Source organism: Eschrichtius robustus, chromosome 4, assembly GCF_028021215.1.
Source record: "Eschrichtius robustus isolate mEscRob2 chromosome 4, mEscRob2.pri, whole genome shotgun sequence".
NCBI lineage: Eukaryota > Metazoa > Chordata > Mammalia > Artiodactyla > Eschrichtiidae > Eschrichtius > Eschrichtius robustus.
The window spans coordinates 30905524-30927822 of NC_090827.1; the positions used below are offsets into that span (position 1 = coordinate 30905524).

At 40.0% G+C, this 22299-nt stretch overlaps 1 protein-coding gene across 3 annotated transcripts in view; it reads left to right on the top strand.

Moving 5' to 3' along the window:
* NFKB1 (nuclear factor kappa B subunit 1) overlaps positions 1-22299 on the top strand; it is a 129188-nt gene that overhangs the window by 36970 nt on the left and 69919 nt on the right. For all 3 annotated transcript variants that reach the window (XM_068542504.1, XM_068542503.1, XM_068542505.1), the window contains exon 5: positions 4047-4145. In XM_068542504.1, coding sequence (XP_068398605.1) covers positions 4047-4145 — 99 coding nt within the window. The remainder of the gene's footprint in view (positions 1-4046; positions 4146-22299) is intronic.

A 22299-nucleotide genomic window follows, 5' to 3' on the forward strand; every position in this document is an offset into this window, starting at 1 on the left:
AGGGGTGGGACTTTCTCTTTAATTGTTAGATCCATAAGTCTAATATTAATATCTCAAGCACCAAATAAAATAATAAACGAATTTTACAAAGGAAGTACCTTATCTAGAAGATCAACAACCTGACAAATTATGTGACAACTTTATTCATCCACTTTACATTTCTCTTAGTCATTCTTCACACTGTCCTGAGCCTCAGTATGTAGTTCTATAAAACTTAATTAGAGATCCTTGATATCCCACGATCTCCACTAACTTTGCTTACCAGCCACTCCTAGGAGAGACATAGGTTATCTACACTCATTTTCATTTATAAGGGAATACACATGCATGCAGTTCACGTACGCTGAGTTACGTCCATCAACATGTCCCTGCACATGCAGTACTTCTTAGCCTTCCTCTTTCCTTCGGAGCTCCAGCCTTCTCTGTTCTGTCTTTGAAACGTGGAGCCTAAGATACTAAAGGTATCAGTAGGGTGTAGAGAAAGTATTAGAATGGACAGTTGAGATCTCTTCTCTCTGGTGTTAGCTTTGGACTCAGTCTCTTTGGAGTCAGGAGAGGAGCATTTTATTTTATCAGGCTCTTCCTCTTACTACTAGATTCTATAGAGGATACCTGGGAATTGAAGTGGCCTCCTCACCATGCCCCCATGGGTAAATATTTATTAGAAATTGTATGGGACCAGTGCTATCAAAGAGGAGGGAAGAGACTCTCTAATATTTGCCTGTATGAGATTTCAGTCATTGAGGGATGGAAATAATGGTATAGTCTTCTGCAAAATGAGGACCAAGTCAGTAAATCTCCAAATGGATGTGCTTATTATCACATCTGTGTGAGACTGAGGATGAGTGTACCTGCTCTCTTGCAGTTATATCATCCAGTACCTTTCCTAAATGTTTTTAGTAGCTCAGGCAAGTAAGTGTAACACTTTTGCACTGTGTAACACTTAACAAATGCTAACTAGGTCAAGAACTTAAAGCATCCGTTGTGGTTACTCTAATCGTGGCCTTATATATGTATTTGGATTTTGGTCAAGATATAAAGGATGTAAATATCTTAACTATGACCGAATAGACTATCCTTAGGAGGTTGAACTTGGGTTAACGTTTTTGGTGCAGGGACAGGAATGCCATGTGAGACCTGAGGCCGTTGTTTTAGTCGCTTGCAGGTGACACACCCTGACCCCACAGGCTGCTGACATGACTTTGTTTTACCTCCATGTCCAATTCCATAGTGGTGAGTTCCCACAGGAGGCCACCGACTCTCTCAAATACCCTCCCAGTGGAAGGTTATCCCTTAACATTCTAGGCAGTGGTCTGGCCTCCTGGAAAATTTTCTGAGTAGTCTGTGAAACTGAGAAATCAACTAAACTTTATTTGCATACTAGGTAAAATGTTTTTCACATATCCATTTTCATAAGCATAGCACTACAATAAGAATTTTTAAATGCAGTTTCTTACTGTGGGTCCAGTAGTCATAAGGAAAAATTGATACTTATGATTTATTTGAAGGGTGGGTTACATAGGTCCAAAATTCAAAATTTAATTCGCTGTTTGTGGATGTGTAAAAGCTTATCTGAGTAAATCAGTGTGTTCGCTTACCAAACTGATAATATTGTGATGTCTGACTCCAGTGAAAGTAAGAAGATTGTATTTAAGTCAGACTTTCTGACCGGATGGTTATAGCCTTGCCTTTGAGGTTGATGACTCATTTTAAGCAAATGGAGTTACTGAGATGAATGGCTGTGGATTGGCAAACCTTTAATCTCAAAAATTTAGAATCTGAAATGCATCCAGACTATGCATTTGAAGACATCCTAGCTTCCTTAAAAAAAAAAAAAACAGTAATAAATTTCTATCCTCAGGTTAGAAATTCCTTTGCATGGAAGTTTAGATACTTTTATGCAACCATGAATAATGTCTATTGTTTTTTAAATGATAAGCAAGCTATTAAGACATGTCTTTTTACTCATATTCTATTTGAAACCACTCCCAGTAAGATATAAAAGTATATGTATAAGTACTTATTTTTCCAACTGTCCTGAAGGAATTTTGTGATTAAAGATAATGAATTAATTTATTAAGTTTTAAAAATAAAATCTAGAAAAATGTTCTTTTGTCTTTGGGGTCTCTGCCACAGTTTTCCCCAGCTCTGACAGAGATGAGTCACAGCACAGACTACTAATCTTTAGCGTATCCAGTTCTGTTGCATATTATTAAGTGCTAATTATCTAATATTATTTAAAAACTGAACTTGTATTTAAATTGATTACCCGTCAGGTAAATCCCTATTTTATGGCTAGCCAATTCTGGAGGCTGTTGCGCACACTGTTGCTTTTTCATGCTTTTAGAAATTTCACTTAATTATTAAAAATAAGTCAACAGCCTTTGTCTATAAAAGGTATAGGTCTGAATTTGTAACTTTTTTTTTGGTTTGAATTTTGTGAGAAGCAAAACAGAGGATAATTGCCTCCAAATGACTAACCTCAAAAAGCTTCCCAGGTGTTTAGGTTTGGGATCTCCTGAGGAGCCATTTGCAAGAGTTGTTTTAGGTGCCACTTTGATGAGTTGATCATACACCCCAGACCCATGTGTGACTTGAAGCAGTTTCCCCGACTAAGGAATTTACTTCAGGCCTTATTCGTCCCATGAAATATGCTTTAGACTGATCCTCTTTGGAAATTAGAAAATTCTCACAGAATTTAGAAACAATTTCAGGTGCTTTCATTAGTTCAGGGTTCCTGGACCTCTCAGACTGCTTTTCAAGACCCTATGAGGCATAGTGAAATGCAGTGCAATCTAAGGAGGGCAGAAATTTTGCATTGGTCCGTGAGCTCAAAGCTGTCAAAACCTTCGTGTTTGCTGGGCTCCACTGTCCAGTGTGCAAGGGAGAAAGCCCTCACGACCAAGTAGTGGGTGTTCAGAGCTTCTGATGCCTAGGGATCCAGTACTGTTCATATGAAGTCAGCCCCACAATAACATAAATGAAAGGTGAGGATGTTCCTTAAAGTGTATTAACATATTCTTTTCACTAAAGGGTGAATTTGAAAACAGGAAAACCATCCGGTCAAGTGACTGTGTAATTATAAACTACTAACACTACCACAAATTGTTTGACATCATTATAAAGTTGAGTCTTTCAGGGAAAATGTTGAAAGCGCCCTTAATATGATGATGAGAGCCATTCTCATAAGTGCTCTTGTTTTATTCTTTGTGTACAAATATGCACAGTTATAATTGTTAGCTTTGTAAATCATAAAATGTTAGAACTGGAATAGACCTTGAGTATGGTCTAGTCTAACCTTATTTGTATAGATAAAAAAACATAGAACTTAGGTGTTTATCAGCCCACATAGTAAAGGCTTCTAGCTAATTCTTAATCGATTTACTATGCCTATAAAATTCTTGAGTTAATATATAAAGGGACTATCTAGTTTTGGATTTATTCAAGTCAGTCAGTTAACGTGTCCAGCTGGAGCTGATAATAGCGATAATCTTAAGTCAAAACTCTTCTCTTCTGAGCTGTTGAGAGTTGCTGACCAGATGTGAGGTCTAGCGTAGGGTGTGTTCTACAACGCTGATGCGACATATTTAACAAGACATTTCTGTATGCCCTCCTGGACCAGCTGTCATCGGAGTCGATAAAGGAATTCCTTCAAGTAAGAGTCAGAGAAGCTTAACTTTGAGTCATATGGCCAGTTTCAGAGCTTGGCAGCCGCAATTCGAGATGAGGAAGCTCTGATGCGAACAAGCCGTAGCGCGTTGAGTCCAGGGCTTAAACTCTGCAGCAGGTCACCGTCCGCAGAGCACAGCAGGAGAGGCTCCGCAGGGCCAGGGGCCTGGCTTCTAAGCCGCAGCTCAGGGCACAAATACCAGTTCCCATCAGTGTTCCTAATAAGGTTATGGGAAAAGTGGTTCTCATCGACAGTCCTTCACAGTTTATGTTTTTCCTTTAATACACCAAGCATTTAAAATTTGTATCACTTTGTCCCTGTTGTAATTTTTAGTAAGTATCTCTCAAACTTGTTCACCTTGTGTTTACCTTTGCAGAGAGGATTTCGTTTCCGTTATGTGTGTGAAGGCCCCTCCCATGGCGGACTCCCTGGTGCATCTAGTGAAAAGAACAAGAAGTCCTATCCTCAGGTCAAAGTAAGTTCGTGGTGTCTTTCCATGTGAATTCTGGAAGATTTGATGTCCTAGGAGCAAAAGAAAGGAACCCTTTAAATGTAACTACCATTTGCCTGTGTGCCTAAGCTGAAGTGTTCACGTGATTATTATAATATTTAAATAGAAATGTGTCTCTTAGCAATAGAGGTGACAGATTTTAAAACTCTGTTAATATTTCCATTTAGTACAAATTGTCTCAACATTAACTAACAGAACTTTTATTATTTCTTGATAATCTTAAAGGGTTTTTTTAGTTGTATACTTCCTAAAACTTTAATGAGTCTTTGAGAGAGTGCTTGATTTCAGCTCTTTGGAGTTCTAGTGAAAAACAAAACGCAGTTGAAAAACAAAACTGCAGCTCATGAATTCAGATCCAGACTCTGTTACTAGCTGTGTGCCTTTGACTGGGTTATCCAACACTACTAAACCTCAGTACCTGAATGTGCAAAATGCAGACATGTTAATGGTCTCTACTTCATAAAGTCTCCTAGAGATTGAATGAGAAAATGTATGTAAGTGGTCCACAGAGAGCCTGGCAGTACCACAGGGCCTGAGCAACTGCGCGTCCGCATGTGGTGGTCCTTGGAATGTAGTACTTCATGACATGCCGTGGTGGGCTTGGCCGAGCCTTTTCTATACCTTCCGGTTCTTTTTTCTCTCTTTTTATTTAATTGGGAATATCTTCCGCTGAGGTGATTTGAGTTTTTTATTTTCATAATGTGATGTCTTGTTTCATAGACTGATTGCTAACAGTTTTGCAGATAAACCAGTCCATAATTGCAATTTCATAATTTATAAACATTTTCATTTGTTCAGTGACTCAAGGCTTTGGCAAAGGTTATCAACTCAGTTCCCACTAAGGTGTGAGTGCCCCTTAGGATATAACGTTCTTTTGGCCTCAGTCTTCTTATTGGTTTGTTGTTGTGAATAGGTGAAGGGCAACAAGACAGACCTCCAGTAAAATCGTGATGTCAAGGAAATTGGTCTTTGGTTTTCAGCCTTGCATTTTATTCCCTCCCTCTCCTCATATCCCACTGCTAGGTCCAGCCCTTTTCTATTTTCTTATCCCTGATCTAAAACAAAATCCTGTGATTCTTTACCTCTTGAGAATATTATGTAGTATTGGTCCTGCCAATTGTATTAGCATTTTAAGTCTCCTGTCGAGCTCTCCTGTGGAATGAAAGATGTTTTTCCTGTTCAGGGTCATTAGGCAGGGTAAATATGATGTGTTTAGCCACAGTCTTATGGTCTCAAGTCCTTTAGAATCTGAATGAGGAAAGAGGAGCAGCAATAAAACAAGGGAATTAGCATTTATTAAGCACCAAAGATTTGCGAAGTGCTTTACATACATTATCTCTTCTATCCTCAAAACAACCCTGGTAGGTAAAAAGTGTACAACCTGTGAGGAAACTGCGGTTCTTAGAGAGGAGCCTTGCTGTCCTCAAAGGACCCGTGGCTCATTATCCTACAGCAGACTCTTGCTCATTGAACGTGTGCATTTGGGGTGCTGGGAGCTGGGACCCAGGGGACAGGACACGGGAGGACAACGGTGAGATAAGGCGCAGAGAATTACAACTCTGGACAACATGGGAGAGGAGCTCAGGGGTAAAGGGTACTCAGATGTTAGGGAGTCAGATCCAGCACTTATCTTCTTAACACCTGTGTCTGTGTGTCCTATATATAAATATTGTATGTGTCTATACGTGTGTACTTGTAATAAGGATAATTGAAAGATACATGTTATCTGCATTGACACTGATTATAATTACTGAAGAATTAGCATTAAGAGAAAAACTGGGAGTTTTTTTCTAGACTGTCTCTGTACAAAAAAATATAAATGACAGTATTTTCAAGAACTGCTTACTCCTATTGCTCCAGTCTTTTGTGGCTAAGTGACAGTTCTTGATACTAAAAAATACATGGCATTAGCTTTGTTATAAATTTGTTACCTAATAAAAAAACTATATATCCATTTATGCTCAGTCTTCATACATCCTTCTCATGTAGTGGTTGCTGCCTCACATTTACGGAACAGTCTAGAAATAAAACAACCTAATGGACATTAGATGTTCTTCTCAAATCATAGTTTCTGTATCAAGGAGTTTAATACTTAGTGGGAAATCTAGATATATAAACAACTAATAATAAAGGAAGTCAGAATATAAATGTGTAAGATTAGTTGTTATTGAACTTCAGCTACAGCTTCACTATTTCACCCAATTATATTTTTATTCACGAATTCAACATATATTTATTAAGCATTTAATCCAGTTGTAAGAAAATGAAGAATAGTTTAGAGAGTCTATTACAAACTGTCATTGTTCTCTTAGCCTGTCATCATTCACTCAGAGATTAAGGGACTCTGCTCTTTGTAATAGTTAAAGGAAGTAATTTTATTTATCTTTGAAGCTCTTAATCAGAGGGATGGGGAGGAGGGAAAGAGTCAATCCTGAGGTATTTTTTCCAGAGCTCTTCCAGTATCACTTTTAATATATAGTCTTTTTCACAAAGGATAGTTGAGGGTGACCTTTTGGTTTACAAATGGATTTTTAAGTCTCTCTTGCCGGTGAAAAATCCTTGCACTACTGGGATAAACCCCACTTAATCATGGTGTATGATCCTTTTTATTTGTTGTTGGATTCTGTTTGCCAGTATTTTGCTGAGGAAGGAATTGCTCTCAGTGTGTATCTTTATCGGGAGGATCTTCACAGCTGTACATGTCTGTGGCAGTAGTTCAGTAAGCACCCGCTACTTGTGAGGCTGCAAGACAAGCGGTGGGACAGACACCACTGGCCAGGGATTTGGGTGAGAAAACTTCACGCTTTGGAGGGTTTTCCAGTTCATCGTAGGATATTCAGCAGCATCCCTAACGCACACCCACAGACGCAGTAACATCCTTACAGTCGTGACAACCAAAATGTGTCTCCAGACATTCCCACATGTCCTGGGGCGGGGGGGCAAAAGCACCCTGCTCGAGAGCCACTGATCTAGGTGCAGTGTCTAATCAACCTTAACCTTTCTCCTTTGCGTACTTCTCTGCTATATAAAGCTGTAGTGCGTAGGTTATATAGAATTGCCTGAGTATATTATTTTGCAAACGTGTGTACTTTTCCTGATTATTAGATACTTATTTTCGAGTTGATGATCATGGCGACTCTATAACTTCTTATAGAATCTCTGAGTTATTGTACCTGGATATTAAGGAGAAAGATAGAAAAGAGAAGAAAAAAGATATCCTAAACATTCCATATTCTGTGATAACTGCATACCTAAAAGTTAACATAGGAGTTCTGTTGGTTCTCCGTTATAAACTGTTACAGAAGAGAAAGTGAAAGTGGAGATGGATTCAGTCAAGGCTGTAAACCTGCACAGCCCCTGGGCATGAGCAACAGAGGCATCTGTGGAGTGGTCGTCGTGCCCCCTTGCAGTAGAGGGAGGTGTAACAGCCAGTGCCCCACGCCCTCGCCGAATGCCATCTCCACAGGAACTTCAGAGGGAGAGCATTTACATCTACTGGAAGGAAATGATATTTCTGAGATTTACGTATGCTCCCTATTTATTAAAGTACATTTGTTCAGGCTTAAGAGTAAAATGTTCCAGGCTCCGTCTTTTCCTCACCTGCAGCCTCTTACCCTCCTCTCCCTCCTCCGGCCTCACTCTTTCTCTTCTCATCATGCCTCTGGGAGGGCGCACCACGCCCCGGAGCGGCCCCTGGAAGGCTAGTGGTTCAGCATGCGCTCGGTCACACACAGGCAGCAGCAAAGTGTTGAGGGCCAGCCCCAGAGCTGTAGGGGCTGGCTGTGATTTGGGGGCTGCAGACCTCTAGCTGGGCTTTATAGAGCTTGTAAACATATAACCCTGCTTGGGTTTCTCTCTTGCTGACTGTCCAAATATGATACCTCAAGTTAAATCATTTTAAAACCAACTCTAAGAGCCTACCCCAGTTCTCCTTTTGCTACTGGAATTTTGTCCTGTGCTTAATACCCTATTTCTGATAAGCTGGATGTAGGCTAGGCTTAGACACACTCTTACAATATTGAGATTATTTCTAGAATTAGGACTATTGAACCATCTGGTGTTCTGCATGTTTCTTTCATGTCAAAGAATCCATTAGCTTTCACGGGTCTTGCCGTGGAAGTCTTCACATTCTTTTTAAAAAATTGTTTTAATTATAAAATATTTCATGTGTACGGGACATTTAAAAATTGATGTAAAGAACACCATATACCACCATCTGATTTGACAGGTACAGTCATCCCTCAGTATCCTGGGGGATTGTTTCTGGGATCCCGGCAGATACCAAAATTCATGGATGCTCAAGTCCCTTGTATAAAATGGGGCAGTCTTTGCATATAACCTTTGCACAATCCTTCTGTATACTTTAAATCATCTCCAGATTACTTTTTAACACCTAGTACAATGTAAATGCCATATAAATAGTTGCCGGTGCGCAGCAAATTTAAGTTTTACTTTCTGGAACTTTCTGGAATTAAAAAAATATATTTTCCTTCTGTGGTTGGTTGAATCACGGATGTGGAACCTGAGGATACAGAGGGCCAACTGTATCAGCATTTTACCATATTTGCTTCTGATCTCTTTCTAAAATAAAAGATACAACTAAAGCCCCACCCATTGTTCACTTTTTTCTTCTTCTTCATAGGTAAACCACTGCTCTGAATTTTCAATCTCTGATATATTTAATATTTTTACTATACAAGTATGATTCCATGAATACTGGCATTTTCAAGAAAATTAATTTTTACTGGTTTCCACTCAGATTTTCTATTACATACGTGATGGCTTTTTTTCAGGGCAAATAAGAGTTAAAATTGGGCTAAAACACTTGAAGATGAGTGTTCACTTTGATTCTATTGATTCCTCTTTATCATCTAGATACAATTTCTTCATTCCTAATGTGGAGTTTATTCTGACTCCTACGGGAAAAAATAATAATATTCAAAAATCTAGGGAAAGTAAATATGCAGCCTAACTCTTACATCTTGCCCTTTTTAAAGAAAAGCTTTCCTGTTGTTCAGCATTTAAGAATCTATTATACTGTCCTACAAAGTTTCGCTTGAAAGTTTCCTCAGTTCTAATTTCATCATGGATCTCCTAATGGGAGAGGCTGGCAGAAAAGCACAAGTACCTTCCTCGAGGCGAAGCTTGTCCCTGCCTGTTTTTGACTCAGTAAGGAGTGCCAGGGAAGGCTCATTTCCCTCTTTCCCGAAAGTTAATCATGAGATTTTTATATTAGTCAAACTACCTTCCTCTTCACAGAGGTGGAGAGGTGCCCAAGAGGAACAGCCCCACACGGCTTCAGAAACCCTCACCGATTCTCTTCCAGAGCGGCCAGAAAGCACGTATCCTCAGCTGCTGTGACATCCTCCCGCGTGGCCAGCTCCAGAAAGCTGTCAGTGACCTTGACTCTAAAATACAAATAGCTGACCAGTTGGTATTCTTATTTTCTCTTTAGTTATAAATACCAAATGCAATGGGCTACAACTTGAAACACAGCTGATGTAGTGTAACTATTTTTAATCAGATGTTTTCCGAAAGCTGATTCTCACATATGTTTTCTTTCCTTAGTGTTTTATATTGAACAGAAGGTATGTGTTGAAATGTTTGGGTCAAAAACAGCTTTTTTATTGTCCCTACCCCCCACAATTGGGTTGTTTTTTTTCTTTCTTAAGTCTCCACTCTTGGTGCCTCTCACTTAAAAATCCTAAATGTTAAGTTTCTGTCAAGGTCAAATAAAGACTGGCTGATCTGCTGTGGCATTTGGGGATATCACATGTCCTTGTGTAATCTCCCTTTCCTTTGTATGGACTTGTCTGGTTTGGGAGGTTTGCCATTTTAAGGATCTAGTTATAATACTAGTTTTGAATAATTTAATCTGACTCAATTACTAAAAACGGGGAAGAAGATCACCAATAATCAATTAGGCATGCACATGAAACCTACTTCATGGCATTTTTAAAAATTTTTATCAATACCCCTAAGCTGTTCACAATTTGCGTACGTTAAAAAGGGAAAATAACCACATCCCCTAAATCCAGAGCTCTGCGCTATATTGAAGAGAAGGGCTTTGTAACCTGGATCCCTTTTACCAGTTTCAGAGGGCTTTTGGACTTCTAAATTTATATGCAGAATTTTATGTGTATGTATATACATATTTCTGGGGGGATAAGTATACCTTTTTATCGGATTTTCAAAGGGAAGGACTCAAACATGGTTAAGACCCAGTGCTGCAGAGTACATGTCACTTTAGCTTTCTAACAGCAGCTGATTTTAAAAACTGCTAATAAAAAGCAGCTAATAAAAAAAGATATATAAAATGTCTTAAAATTTTTTTTTTATCTTTGTAATTTTTAATTTTATTTTTCCATTTTTTTAAAATCCATTTTCAGTGAGTTGAAATAATTAAGATTGCTCAACACAAGGCCCAGGAAAACCTCCCTTCACTTGGGTTGTAGGGTGGAAAGGTGGGGAGACTTAGTATCAACAGCCCAAAAAGGCAAATAGGCTTCACTGCATTTTCTTCCTTGCTCTTCCATAGGGATGCTGATTAAATATGAAGTTAACCATTAGTAGTTGAAGCCAAAAGAGAGAAAATGTATTTAACATATATTCATTGGGTACTATGTGTCAGGTCCTGCTCTCTTGGCAAGCAGACAAAACTCCTTTCCATGTGTAACCGCAATCTAGACTTCTAGGTATTTTTCGTTCACGTGGTTCAGAAGTTTTTCATTTGGCCCCTAGAACAAAATATTACCTTGTAGAATGTTTTTAAAAACAGCCCTCTAAATTTACTGTATGTATTCATAGTCTGCATTATGAACTAGAGAAAGCCACTCATTAGAGGAGACGTCTAGCATGGATCATAGCTGTGAAATGTAACCCTTAGAAATTATTAGGAGAACCACAGGCTTCTTGAATTTACAGATTGTCTGAATTTTAAGCTTCATGTTTGTTCATCCTGGCTTGGCGACCTTCCTCTGTTGGCCATTCCCATTTTTCTTCCATCTGTTTTTCCTTAAATACATGATTGTTCCTGGGACTATTATTTAATCAGAAGCAAACCTCTGATGGCTTCTTCTAACCCCAGTGGTCTCAGTTTGAAGATTATATAGCCTTTCCTCATTCCATTGAGGAATTCGGGTCTCATAAAGTCACATACTGGTTATTCTTCTTGATAAGGTAAGAATATACAGGAGAACTGACTTCAGACGTATGCAGCAGCGAGCGGTAGCTGGAAGCAAGATCTTAGTTCCCGGACGGGAAGTCCTAACCACTAGACCACAGGGGCCAGTGGCTAGGGCCTGGATCCCTACTTCTTGACTGCCTTGTCAGGAAGGAATTCAGGCGAGGAGGCAGAAGGTAAAGAGAAAAGTAAAAAGTTTGTTGGGAAAACAAAGTACATGCAGAAAGACGATCGGGCGAACTCAGAGAGAGAGTCACGCCTTTGGGAAGTTTAAATTCTTTATAAAGGGGCAGTTTTCTGGGTCTTTGTCTTCCTTCTGGCCGATCATCTTGTTTTGTCCCCCCTGGCTAATTTGTCTCGGGACCCTCCCCTTAGGTGCCCACGCACCTCTCAGCCAAGATGGATCCCGACGTGAAGGCATCTGGGAGAAGCAAGAGTCACCATGGCCTGGAGTTCTCCCCTGACTTTTGACCCCCAAGGAGCCTTTTTTTAAAAAAATTTTTACACTTTATTTATTTATTTATTTATTTTTGGCTGTGTTGGGTCTTCGTTTCTGTGCGAGGGCTTTCTCTAGTTGCGGCAAGCGGGGGCCACTCTTCATCGCGGTGCGCGGGCCTCTCACTGTCGCGGCCTCTCTTGTTGCGGAGCACAGGCTCCAGACGCGCAGGCTCAGCAGTTGTGGCTCACGGGCCTAGTTGCTCCGCGGCATGTGGGATCTTCCCAGACCAGGGCTTGAACCCGTGCCCCCTGCATTAGCAGGCGGACTCCCAACCACTGCGCCACCAGGGAAGCCCCCCCCAAGGAGCCTTTCTGCACATGTGCAGTGTCTCCCTTGCCCCAAGGAGGGGGGAAGCAGAGATCCCCTGATCCTTTACTCAAACAAGGTTTTGGCCCTCTCTGTTCCTGCCATGACTGTTATCTTAAGGTGTCCACAGAAGACAAAGCCTGGCTGTTTACCCTGTCTCTGTCATTGCTTCCATTTCGGAGAGCAAACAGGAGGCTGACTGTAAGTGCCTAACCTGGAGCCCACCTACCTCTTGTCTCAGGAAATGCAAACAGGAGGCTGGTTGTAAGTGTCTGGCCTGAAGCCCACTTTTTTCTGCCTCAGTAGTACGGCCTCCAAAGGTGTAACACCTCCTCCACAGACAAGCTGTTTTTCCACTTGTCAGCAGATCTAGAGCCGAGGCTGTAAACTACCCTGCAGTCTCAATCTCCTCCCCCCGCCCTCCAGGTGGATTCGAGACCAGAATCCTCTAGTCTCCATTCACCCCTCTGAACTGTCATGAGGGTGGACTTGAAGGTGCAAGCAGGCTTCCCCAGACGATGCCTCTCGCCTTTAGGTCCCCATCCACCCGGCAGAACGGTTATAAGGACGGCTTGCTGTGCTTACGTATATCATCTCATTTAGTCATCGCAGCCCACTGAAATAGGTTCTATGGTCCTCATTTGATAAATGAGGAAACCGAAGTCCAGAGAAGTTAAGAAGCTTACCCCGGGTCTCGCAGTCTTTCGGGGACGGAGCCCAAGATTTCAGTTCCGGCAGTGTGATTTAAGAGTGCACACTCTTAACCACCATGGGATACTGTTAATTATTGTAACGTTAAGGGTCTGTCTCTACTTTGGGGGTTCTTTAAGTCGATGCTTCTCAACCACAGATGTGCATCAGAATCACCCAAGAATATTTTAACTGCAGAGGTGCCGGGGCCCACTCCACACATGCTAAATCACAGTGGGTCTTTTAGTATGATAATCCTTTGATAATTTCTAAGGACTCATGTCATATAATGGCAAGATGTAACAGGAGAATGAGTAGGTAAATCATGGTGTAACCATGGAATAGAATATTATGCTACTGTTTAATTATGAAGACTGTACAGCATGGAAAATGCTTATGACCAAATGTTAAGAAAAAAAGCAGGATTTCAGATTTAAAATATAATCACTGAAGTGATTTAACTCAGTGAATGAGTTAAAATCAAGCTTAGAGACGGAAGAATTACCAAATTTAAAAATAGATCTGAAGTAATTTCCTGGAATGTAGCACAGAGAGAAGGAAAACTTGAAAGAAAGGGTGAGATAACAGGTTACAAGAGAAAGAGTAACAGGAGTCTATATTGAAGTCCTGGAAGGAGATAATAAAGCTACAGATTTCTGGTTCTACTCTTAGAGGTTCTAGTCTAGGGTGAGGTCCAGGTGGCTTGTGGACCACACTTTTAGATTTTAAAACATTGGCTCTGAAGGCAGTTAGTTCATGGCTGAAATGATGTTGATGCCTAGCTTTGCCACTTACTGGTAGTGTTATTTAACTTGGCCAAGCCTCAGTTTCTTCATTTGTAAAGTTGAGATAAATAATACCTGCTTCATAGGATATAGGTATAAGTTGAGTTGTTCAGTGCATGGCACATAGTAAGCACTTAAAAATGGTAGTTGCTTCTATTTTTATATTCCAAAATACACTAATTTGAGTACTGAATGGCAGTTTTATTGATTGGTTTATGGAATCATGGAGCTACACAAAAGCTTCACCAGTCTAGTAATTTATTTTCGGCACAACTTCACTAATTAGTACTGCTTCCACTCTGTTTACACCATGTCCTTCCTCCTATCTGGGGTTATTAAGGTAGGAGATGGAAAACAGATGCCATGTCAAAAGCTTACTTTTAGATGTAACACTTGATTTCTTATGAAAATCTTATAGGTAGCAAGAGGCCAGAAAGGAATCTATTAAATTCTTTTTAAACTCCTTAACTGTGTTCCCTTAGACGTTATGCATATGATAATTTGCACAAGTATTGTATTACTTTCCTAGGGCTGCATAACAAATTACCACAAATTAGGTGGTTTAAAGCAACAGAAATTTATTCTCTCACAGTCCTGGAAGCTAAAAGTCCAAAATCAAGTTGTCAGCAGGGCCATGGTCCCTCTGAAGGCTCTAGGGAAGAATCCTTCCTTGCCTCTTTCTAGCTTCTGGCGGTTGCTGGCAGTCCTTGACATTCTTTGGCTTGTAGCTGTGTCACTCCAATTTCTGCCTCTGTCTTCCAAAGACTGTCTTCCCTCTGCCTTTCTATGTCTAAATCTCCCTTTCTCTTATAAAGACACCAGTCATTGGGTTTAGGGCCCATCATAATCCAGTCTGACTTCATCTTAATTAATTACATCTGCAAAGACCCCATTTCCAAATAAGACCACATTCTGAGGTTCTGGGTAGACATGAATTTTGGGGGGGCAATATTCAACCCATTACAATTGTATTATGGTATTAAGCTTATAAATCAGTGGTTCTGAAAGTCTGTGATAATGACCACTTTAGCCCCATTATGCACTGGGAAAGATATTTACATGTATCCATGGTATCTCCTATATATCATTATTATAGACTTAGGGAATAGTAGAAAATCTTTCAGGTTGGAAAGTTTACCAGTATTTTGAATAATTTATTTCATAAAGTAATTCCTGTGACATTTCTCCATTGAGTAGATGGTGGGCCTTAAATACAGTAGTGTGCCACTGTAAATTGCACAATCTCGAGTAAAATCTAGCGTTTACTTTCAAGTGTGGTATTTTGCTCACTAAACCACAGCCCTATTTAACTTCTATAGAAAAGATGTCTCCACTTTAGCAACTTAATGGGTTTACTCAGATCCTGCGAAGTCCCTTACATGAAGCAATTTATTGGTAGTAGATGTTCAGCACCTGGAATAATATGTAGTATTGGGTTGGCCAGAAAGTTCATGGTATAGTAGGTAACCAGTAATTGTTTGTACAGTGGTCAACGTGCAGGTGTTGCTAGAATTATCTTCCCCAAGTGAGCACTAGTACTATCATGATGTAGCTAAAGAAGAGACAGATAACATGACATAATAATAATAGGCTATTATTGGAAACAGAGAGTCTTGAACAAGCCGTCACAGCTCCCCTCCACCTGCTGCTACGTCTCGTCCCTCCCATCTCACCAGCCTTCTTCTCCTTTTCCTCCCCTGCTCACCTGACTACTAATCAGGTGACCCAAGTCCTAGTCAATGAGTTGGGACACTATTACTTAGACCCTAGGTATGTCACCAAACTTTTCCAGGTTGAAATAGGCTTTTTCTGCCTCAGTTTCTCTATCTGTTGGAATCTTTCCATGTCAAGTGAGAGAAAAACCAACTAAAACTAAGCAAAAAATGGGAACTTATTTGATTAAAAAGCTGAAAAGTCCAAAGGAAAAGCTAGCTAGCTTCAAACTCCACTGGATTCAGAGCTGACACTCTCATTTGGCTTCTCTCTGCCTCTCAGCTCTGACTTCTCTTATGTAGGCTCCCGTCTTCAGCTCCGGAAGGTGGCCCCTGCAGCAGCCTCAGGCTCACTCTGTTAGGGCACCAAGTCCTGCAGCAGCAAGTCTGCTTTCCTGGAAGCTGAAACGGGTTAAAGGGGTCACAGATTGAGGGTTCTGGGCCCTCAGTGGTCTGCGTTGTTTCACAGCCCATTCCTGGAGGTGTAACACTGGGGACAGGGAATGGAAGACAGAGTGATAATATTAACAGCCATTCCCAGGCTCCACTCCTGGAGCTGGTAGTGGGTTAGCTGCACCTCAAACATGTAGACCGAATGGGGGAGGTGGATTGCCAAGCGAAAAATATGAGTACTGGTAAAATTCAAAGAGGGAGCAAAAATAACAAATATCCGTTAATTTCTCCACCCATGAGCAAATAAGACTTCTCAACCCCCTTCATTACTGAAACTGTGTGATCTTGTGTGCTCCCTCGTTAGAGAATTAGTCTGTGTGCCATTCCCATTGTTTTATTTTTTAAGTAAGAACTAGTTTTTTATTTATTTAAAAGTGTGACAAAGAAATTCATAGAAATGGAAATAATACAAAGACATTGAAAAGTAAATTTCCCTTCTATCTAAGATCCCCCTCCTCCCCAGAGAGAAGCACTGTTATGAATGTGTATGTTTATGTGTATAAGCACATGTGTATCCAAACACATATAAACTATAGAGCATAGTCATTTATATACACACACATATTCTGTTAATCTATGAAACACTCTGCCCCTTGCCTTTTTTGTTTGTTTGTTTGTTTTTTAATTAACTAATTAATTTTTTTTTTTTTTTTGGCTGTGCTGGGTCTTCGTTTCTGTGCGAGGGCTTTCTCTAGTTGCGGCAAGCAGGGGCCACTCTTCATCGCGGTGCGCGGGCCTCTCACTGTCCTGGCCTCTCTTGTTGCGGGGCACAGGCTCCAGACTCGCAGGCTCAGTAGTTGTGGCTCACGGGCCTCGTTGCTCCGCGGCATGTGGGATCCTCCCAGACCAGGGCTCGAACCCATGTCCCCTGCATCAGCAGGCAGACTCTCAACCACTGCGCCACCAGGGAAGCCCTGCCCCTTGCCTTTTTCACTTAATGAACTTAATGAAGATTCCTCAGCAGCTTATAGACCTCTAGGGAAGTGATATAGCAAAATAATTAGTAGCAGACTCTAGAGCACATTACCCTGGGTTCAAATCCATCTCTGTTTCTTATTAGTTGTTTAACCTTGAACAAGTTAGTTAACCTCTCTGCATCTGTAAAAGGAGAAGGAAAACAGTCCCCACCTCCCAGAGTTGTTGGGAAGATTCAAATGAGTTAGTATATGTCAAGGGCAGTGCCCAGCACGTGGTAAGTGCTCTGAGGATGTCAGCTTTGGGTATCTACCTTATTCTTTGTAAGGCATTTCGTTAATCATATGCAGCTTCTCACTGCTGCTTTTGTACACATACCATCTTTCATAGCCTCTGAATCCAACTACTTTCCTTTGTTTTGTCAAAGACAAGCTCAAAAAGCCTACCCTGATAATCCTACTTGATCCTTAATGACAAAATATGTTTTGTCATTAAGTTGCCTTTTAATAGCCATGAAGTTTTTTTTCTATAAATGTTCTTTATGAATTGTGGGGATGTTTTATCCTGAATTTATTTTTAGCTCTTTGGAATGTCATTTCAGCTCCTTGTCACAGAATTTATTTCCTATGTAGTTTTCTGACGTATTTATCAGAGTAATAACTCCTTCAGAAAGTCTGCCCTCATCCTTAAACACTCACGCCATGGTGACCGCCTGCTTTCCTTTGCATCTGCGGACACAAAATGTCACCAGCCTCTTCAGTAAACAAAGGTTGTCGCCCTGCCATCAGCCCTCAGACACTGCAGCTTCCCCCAAGGGTGGCCCCCGAGGGCCATTCAGGATAGAGAAAAGCAGGATACCAGCCCTGGAAAGTTCAGATGCACATCTAGGAATGATTTCAATGGACCAAGTCTCTTCCATCTTCCCATACTTAGAAAAGCGCTCAAATCTCTGACTTGAGATGTCTGGGTGAGGTTCTGTTGGTGGTGGTGGTGGTGGTGGCGGTGCTGGTTGTGGTGGTGCTCTGTTTATTTCATTGTTTAGTTTTTTTGTCTTTGTGATTATCAGCAGTCTTTTGATATTCCCCAACATATTTCTATTTTTTCCTCTTTTATTCAACGAAAACTCCTAAATAGCCTGGCTCCTTCCTCCCTTACTTCTTCAGAACCTTTCCACAGCGCTTTGTGAGTGGCTGTCGCCGTGTCTGTAGTCCTCAGTAAGGTCCCTGAATAAAATGTTCCTCTCAGCAAAAAAAAAAAAAAAGGAAAGTCTGCCCTGATTTGCCCTCATTTCTCCAACCGACTAAGTTGACCTCTGAGTGTCCCTCCTTAATAGGCCCATGATATCTTTGCCTGCGTTTATTACTGTTCCTCATGTTATTTCAGTTACTCGCTTATGTGCCTGTCTCCCCACCTCTGGACTTTGTTTCTTGAGGACAGGCGCCATGTCTTACTCTTCATGATATTCTTCTGCTGGGAGATGTACAAAAAAGATTTGCTGAATTAAACTGAATTCTTTTTCATTCTTTGGACACTTGATTGTTGCTCACCAATTAGAAGCTTAACTAGAAATGGAAACTTAAATAGAACGTTAGCTTGTCTTGTTAAAAAGGGTTTAGTTAAAACTTGACCCAGAAGAGTTTCTCTTTCTCCATTTCCTCCCTCTTAGAGTTTTATGTAACATAGATATCCTGATGGCTCCAAATTCTTCTCTCTAGCCTAGACTTCTACTCTGAAATCTAGGCTCCAGGCTTAGCTGCTTGATTGACGTCATTTGGTTGTCTGGTAGACTTAGCAAACTGAATTCCGAATCTTCCCTACCAATCTGCTCCTCCTAATATCTTCCCTTTCTCGGGAAATGGCAGCTTCATCCTTCCAGCTCAGGCCGGAAACCTTGGAGTTATCCTGAACTCCTCTCTTTCTCTCATACCCCACATCTAAACCATTGGGTAATCCTCTTGGCTGTGCCTTCAGAACTTATCCAGAATCTAGTCACTTGTCGCCACTGCTGCCACCCTGGTACATGCCACCATCGTTAACATCTTTTTCCAGCGGTTTTAGCTTCCATGGATGATTCTGTCCTGAATCAATTATTATCAGTAGTTGATGATTATAAATTTGTGATTTTCTGTTTCTATTACTCCTTTTATTTTTGTTAGTTGAAATTCTCTGTTTAAAAAAAACACTCTCTGTTCTTTACATTCCTTTAAAAACTTTTTTTAATATCATTAGGAACTCATGGATTTTTTTGTTATTCAGTTTCTTATAAGCCATTTCTGTCATTATTTATTTTGATGCTAAAATTGTCCAAGTATTGGCCAGTAGGAGTCTTTCGTGCTAGCTCCTATGTCTTTTTGACATGTCCCCACTAGATTTTAAATACTTTCTTATTTCTGAAATAATATGATACTTAGGTTCACCCTATAGTTTCCCTACCCCAGTCCTGTAATCATCCATCTCTCCAAGAAGCCCTGGTTCCTTTTATTGGAGAAATTTCTTCTGGTCTCTTTCACTAGGCAGAGCTAGAAAATTGATTTTTTTTTTTAAATCTTGAATTCATACTGATACCTTTAATTCCAGTCCAATGTCACAGGCTTCTTCCTTCCTTCCCTTGTTCCGTATTTGTATTGCCGTTCTCCGATAATGAAAACCCTAGTTGCCAATGATATCAGCATACTTACTCATTTTTCTCAGTCTTTTGCTACATACAGAATAGTTTCACTAATATCAATACTAGCTACGAACTTACTAAATATAGTTCCAAATTTCTTTGCAGTTCTTCTGACCTTCAGATATATTCAGTAGAGGGTATTCAGTCAGAGTAATGTGTTCAAAAATTCTTAGAATAAATTTTTTCCTTCCATTAGAAATATAGTCAAATTTTTTATGTGTATTCAGTTTCAGGGATTTCCCATCCTTACTGATTTAATTTTATTTTTTGAATATCAATATTTATCAGTCTCATAATATTTCATTTATATGAGATTAACTAGACCCTTTAGAAGTCGTTATAAAGTCGAGTTATTTTATTACTTTTAAAAATAATAACAGAAAAGGAATCAGTCAGAGCCTTGATTTCAGTTGTGTTCTGGATTGTTAGTTCAGAAACCTGAATCCATCTAAGGCTAGAACATTCCATTTGTAGATGTCAGAGTCTTCTTGGCCTTCCTCCTTTCCTCAACGTTTACGTAGCACATGTCTATCTAGCGCACACCACACGCCAGGCACGGTTCTGAGCTCTGTGGTCACACGTGTGAATGTGATCATCTCTGCCCCCAGGGTTATATGGAACAGCCGGGAAACAGTGTATACAGGTACATACAGGATGATAATCTGGGTATTACCCAGGATTTCCTGGAGGAATGCCTCTTCAAAAGATGCTCTGCAGTGTGTGTAGGACTGGGCGGGGGGCTGGGGGATACACCCTTGCCCTGAGATCACCTCTTGGCTAGGTAGTCCCAGCCCCCTCTATTTTTGACAGAATGCTCATGGCATTTGAAAGGTGCATTTTCAAACCAGAGACTAGAGAGCTGGGTATCCATTTCAGGCACCTTAGTAAGAACAAATCCCACCAAACATACCTCACTGTCTTCTTTGGCAGGGTTTCTAGGATTGTGGAACACTGAGCTGTTGGAGATCTCTGGTTTTATACTTCAGGGGTTAACAGTATTTCTCATGCTGGTGATGTCAACCTGGAGGGATATTTCCCGCCCCAGGGATCTTTCCCCAACTACTTCAATATATTTTATCAGTGTCTTCAATGGAGGCTGTATCACATTTGCAATGACATAAAGTGATAGATAGCAAATAATTTAAGTTCAAGTTAATTTTGAAAAGCTGGGGCAAAGGGCTAAATTCTTTTTTTAATGTAAAATTTGTTTATTACTTTTGGATTTTAAAATTCAGAAATAGACTTGAACAACCATATTTTCATCAGAACCAAGGACTAAATTCTTAAGCGATGATATTTAAAAGAGTTGAATGCATCCAGAAAACAAAGTACAGGGTAGGAGGGATATGCATGCAAAGAGCTCTAGAAGTTTTAGTTAATAATGGACTCAACATGAGCCAACAATGTGATGTGACAACCAAACAAGTAATTCCACATTGGGCTCCCTTAATAGAAGTAGTATATAAGAGCAGACGGTGGTCTCACTCTCACACCAGGAAAACTGTGTACAGTGCTGGGCACCCTGTTTGTAGAGAAATAGAAACTTGAGTGTGTTCAAACCAGAATAGTGACAGAACTCGAACCTTCCTCAAAGGGTCATTGAGCATGAGAATATTTATAGCCTGGAGAATTTGGTTGTCTTCAAATATTTGGATGGCTGTCATAGGAAAGAAGGACGAGGTGTGTCCTGCCGTCAAAAGAAGATGAAATAAAAAGAACTGAGTGGAAGCCCCAGGAGGCAGAGGTTTCAGTTGTCACTGAGAGTCAGAGCTGCCTAAGGATGGAATGTATAGCCCCAGGATGAAGTTCATTGTCACTGGACTGGTTCAGAAAATAAACTGGAAGACTACAGGGCAGGGAAGCTAACTTGTGTAAAGATCCTTTGCGATAAGTAAATTCTTTTTTTTTTTATGCCTTTAAAAAGATTTTTTACTTAGTAAGTTGTACCTTCATAATAAGGGAAAATCAAGATTTGGTTATAGGGCAGTTATAATTTTCTGGCAAATCCCTAAAACTAATAGAAATTAATAGCTTGCAGAACATTTTATCCAAGGATCAAAGTGTATGATTTATTTCTAATACTTTGTTTTAGTCTGTATAGGCTGAACAATATAAAGTTATCACATTGTAGGGTTTTTTGCAGGTTTAAAGTACTATTGTTTTTCCAGATTACTGGCTGATGTTATCCTAGACCATGTTAGAAATTTTGGTGTTTCTCCCTTCCTCCTTTTGCTTACATAATAGTATGTAGATGGTACAATATGTTGGTTAACCTCAGTCTGACACTTAGATCATGTTTTCTCTTTTGCCCTATCAGTGTCTGGGATGTAAATTAACCAGTAAAGTGGCAACAAGAAATCAGACAAAGAAAATTTCCCATTTCTACTCACTTGTAATTCTCCTAATTTTGTAGGGGTTTTCCACAGGAAATCACAGAAGAATAGTTGAAATGCTTTATCTTATGTACTTTCCTTCTGAGGAAAGGAACAGTTAATCGTCTTCTTCCCAGAGTGGTCCAAATTCTTGTATAGGCAGCTGTGTTTACTATAGTACAAATTAAATTCTATATTAAGTGATGTCTGTAAGTACTTTCAGTCATTAAAAGCCAAAGTATTTACTTACTTCTCTAACCAGTGGATTTCGGTGAAGGTGATAGGATGGGTTTCCTAAGCAAGAAAAATATATCATGAGGATGATTAGTATGCCTTTAAACAGAAAGAAATCAATGACATTTAATCCCAAGTAAATTTGAATATCACAGAGTCAGAAGATACTCTTAATTATCTCACATTAGGTTTTCATCAAACACAATGTGTTGAGAGACTTTAAAACTATTTTAAAAGAATGTTTAAAACTTATATTAATAATTTCTATTTTCAAAGAATAAATAAATCCAAAACCTAAAGT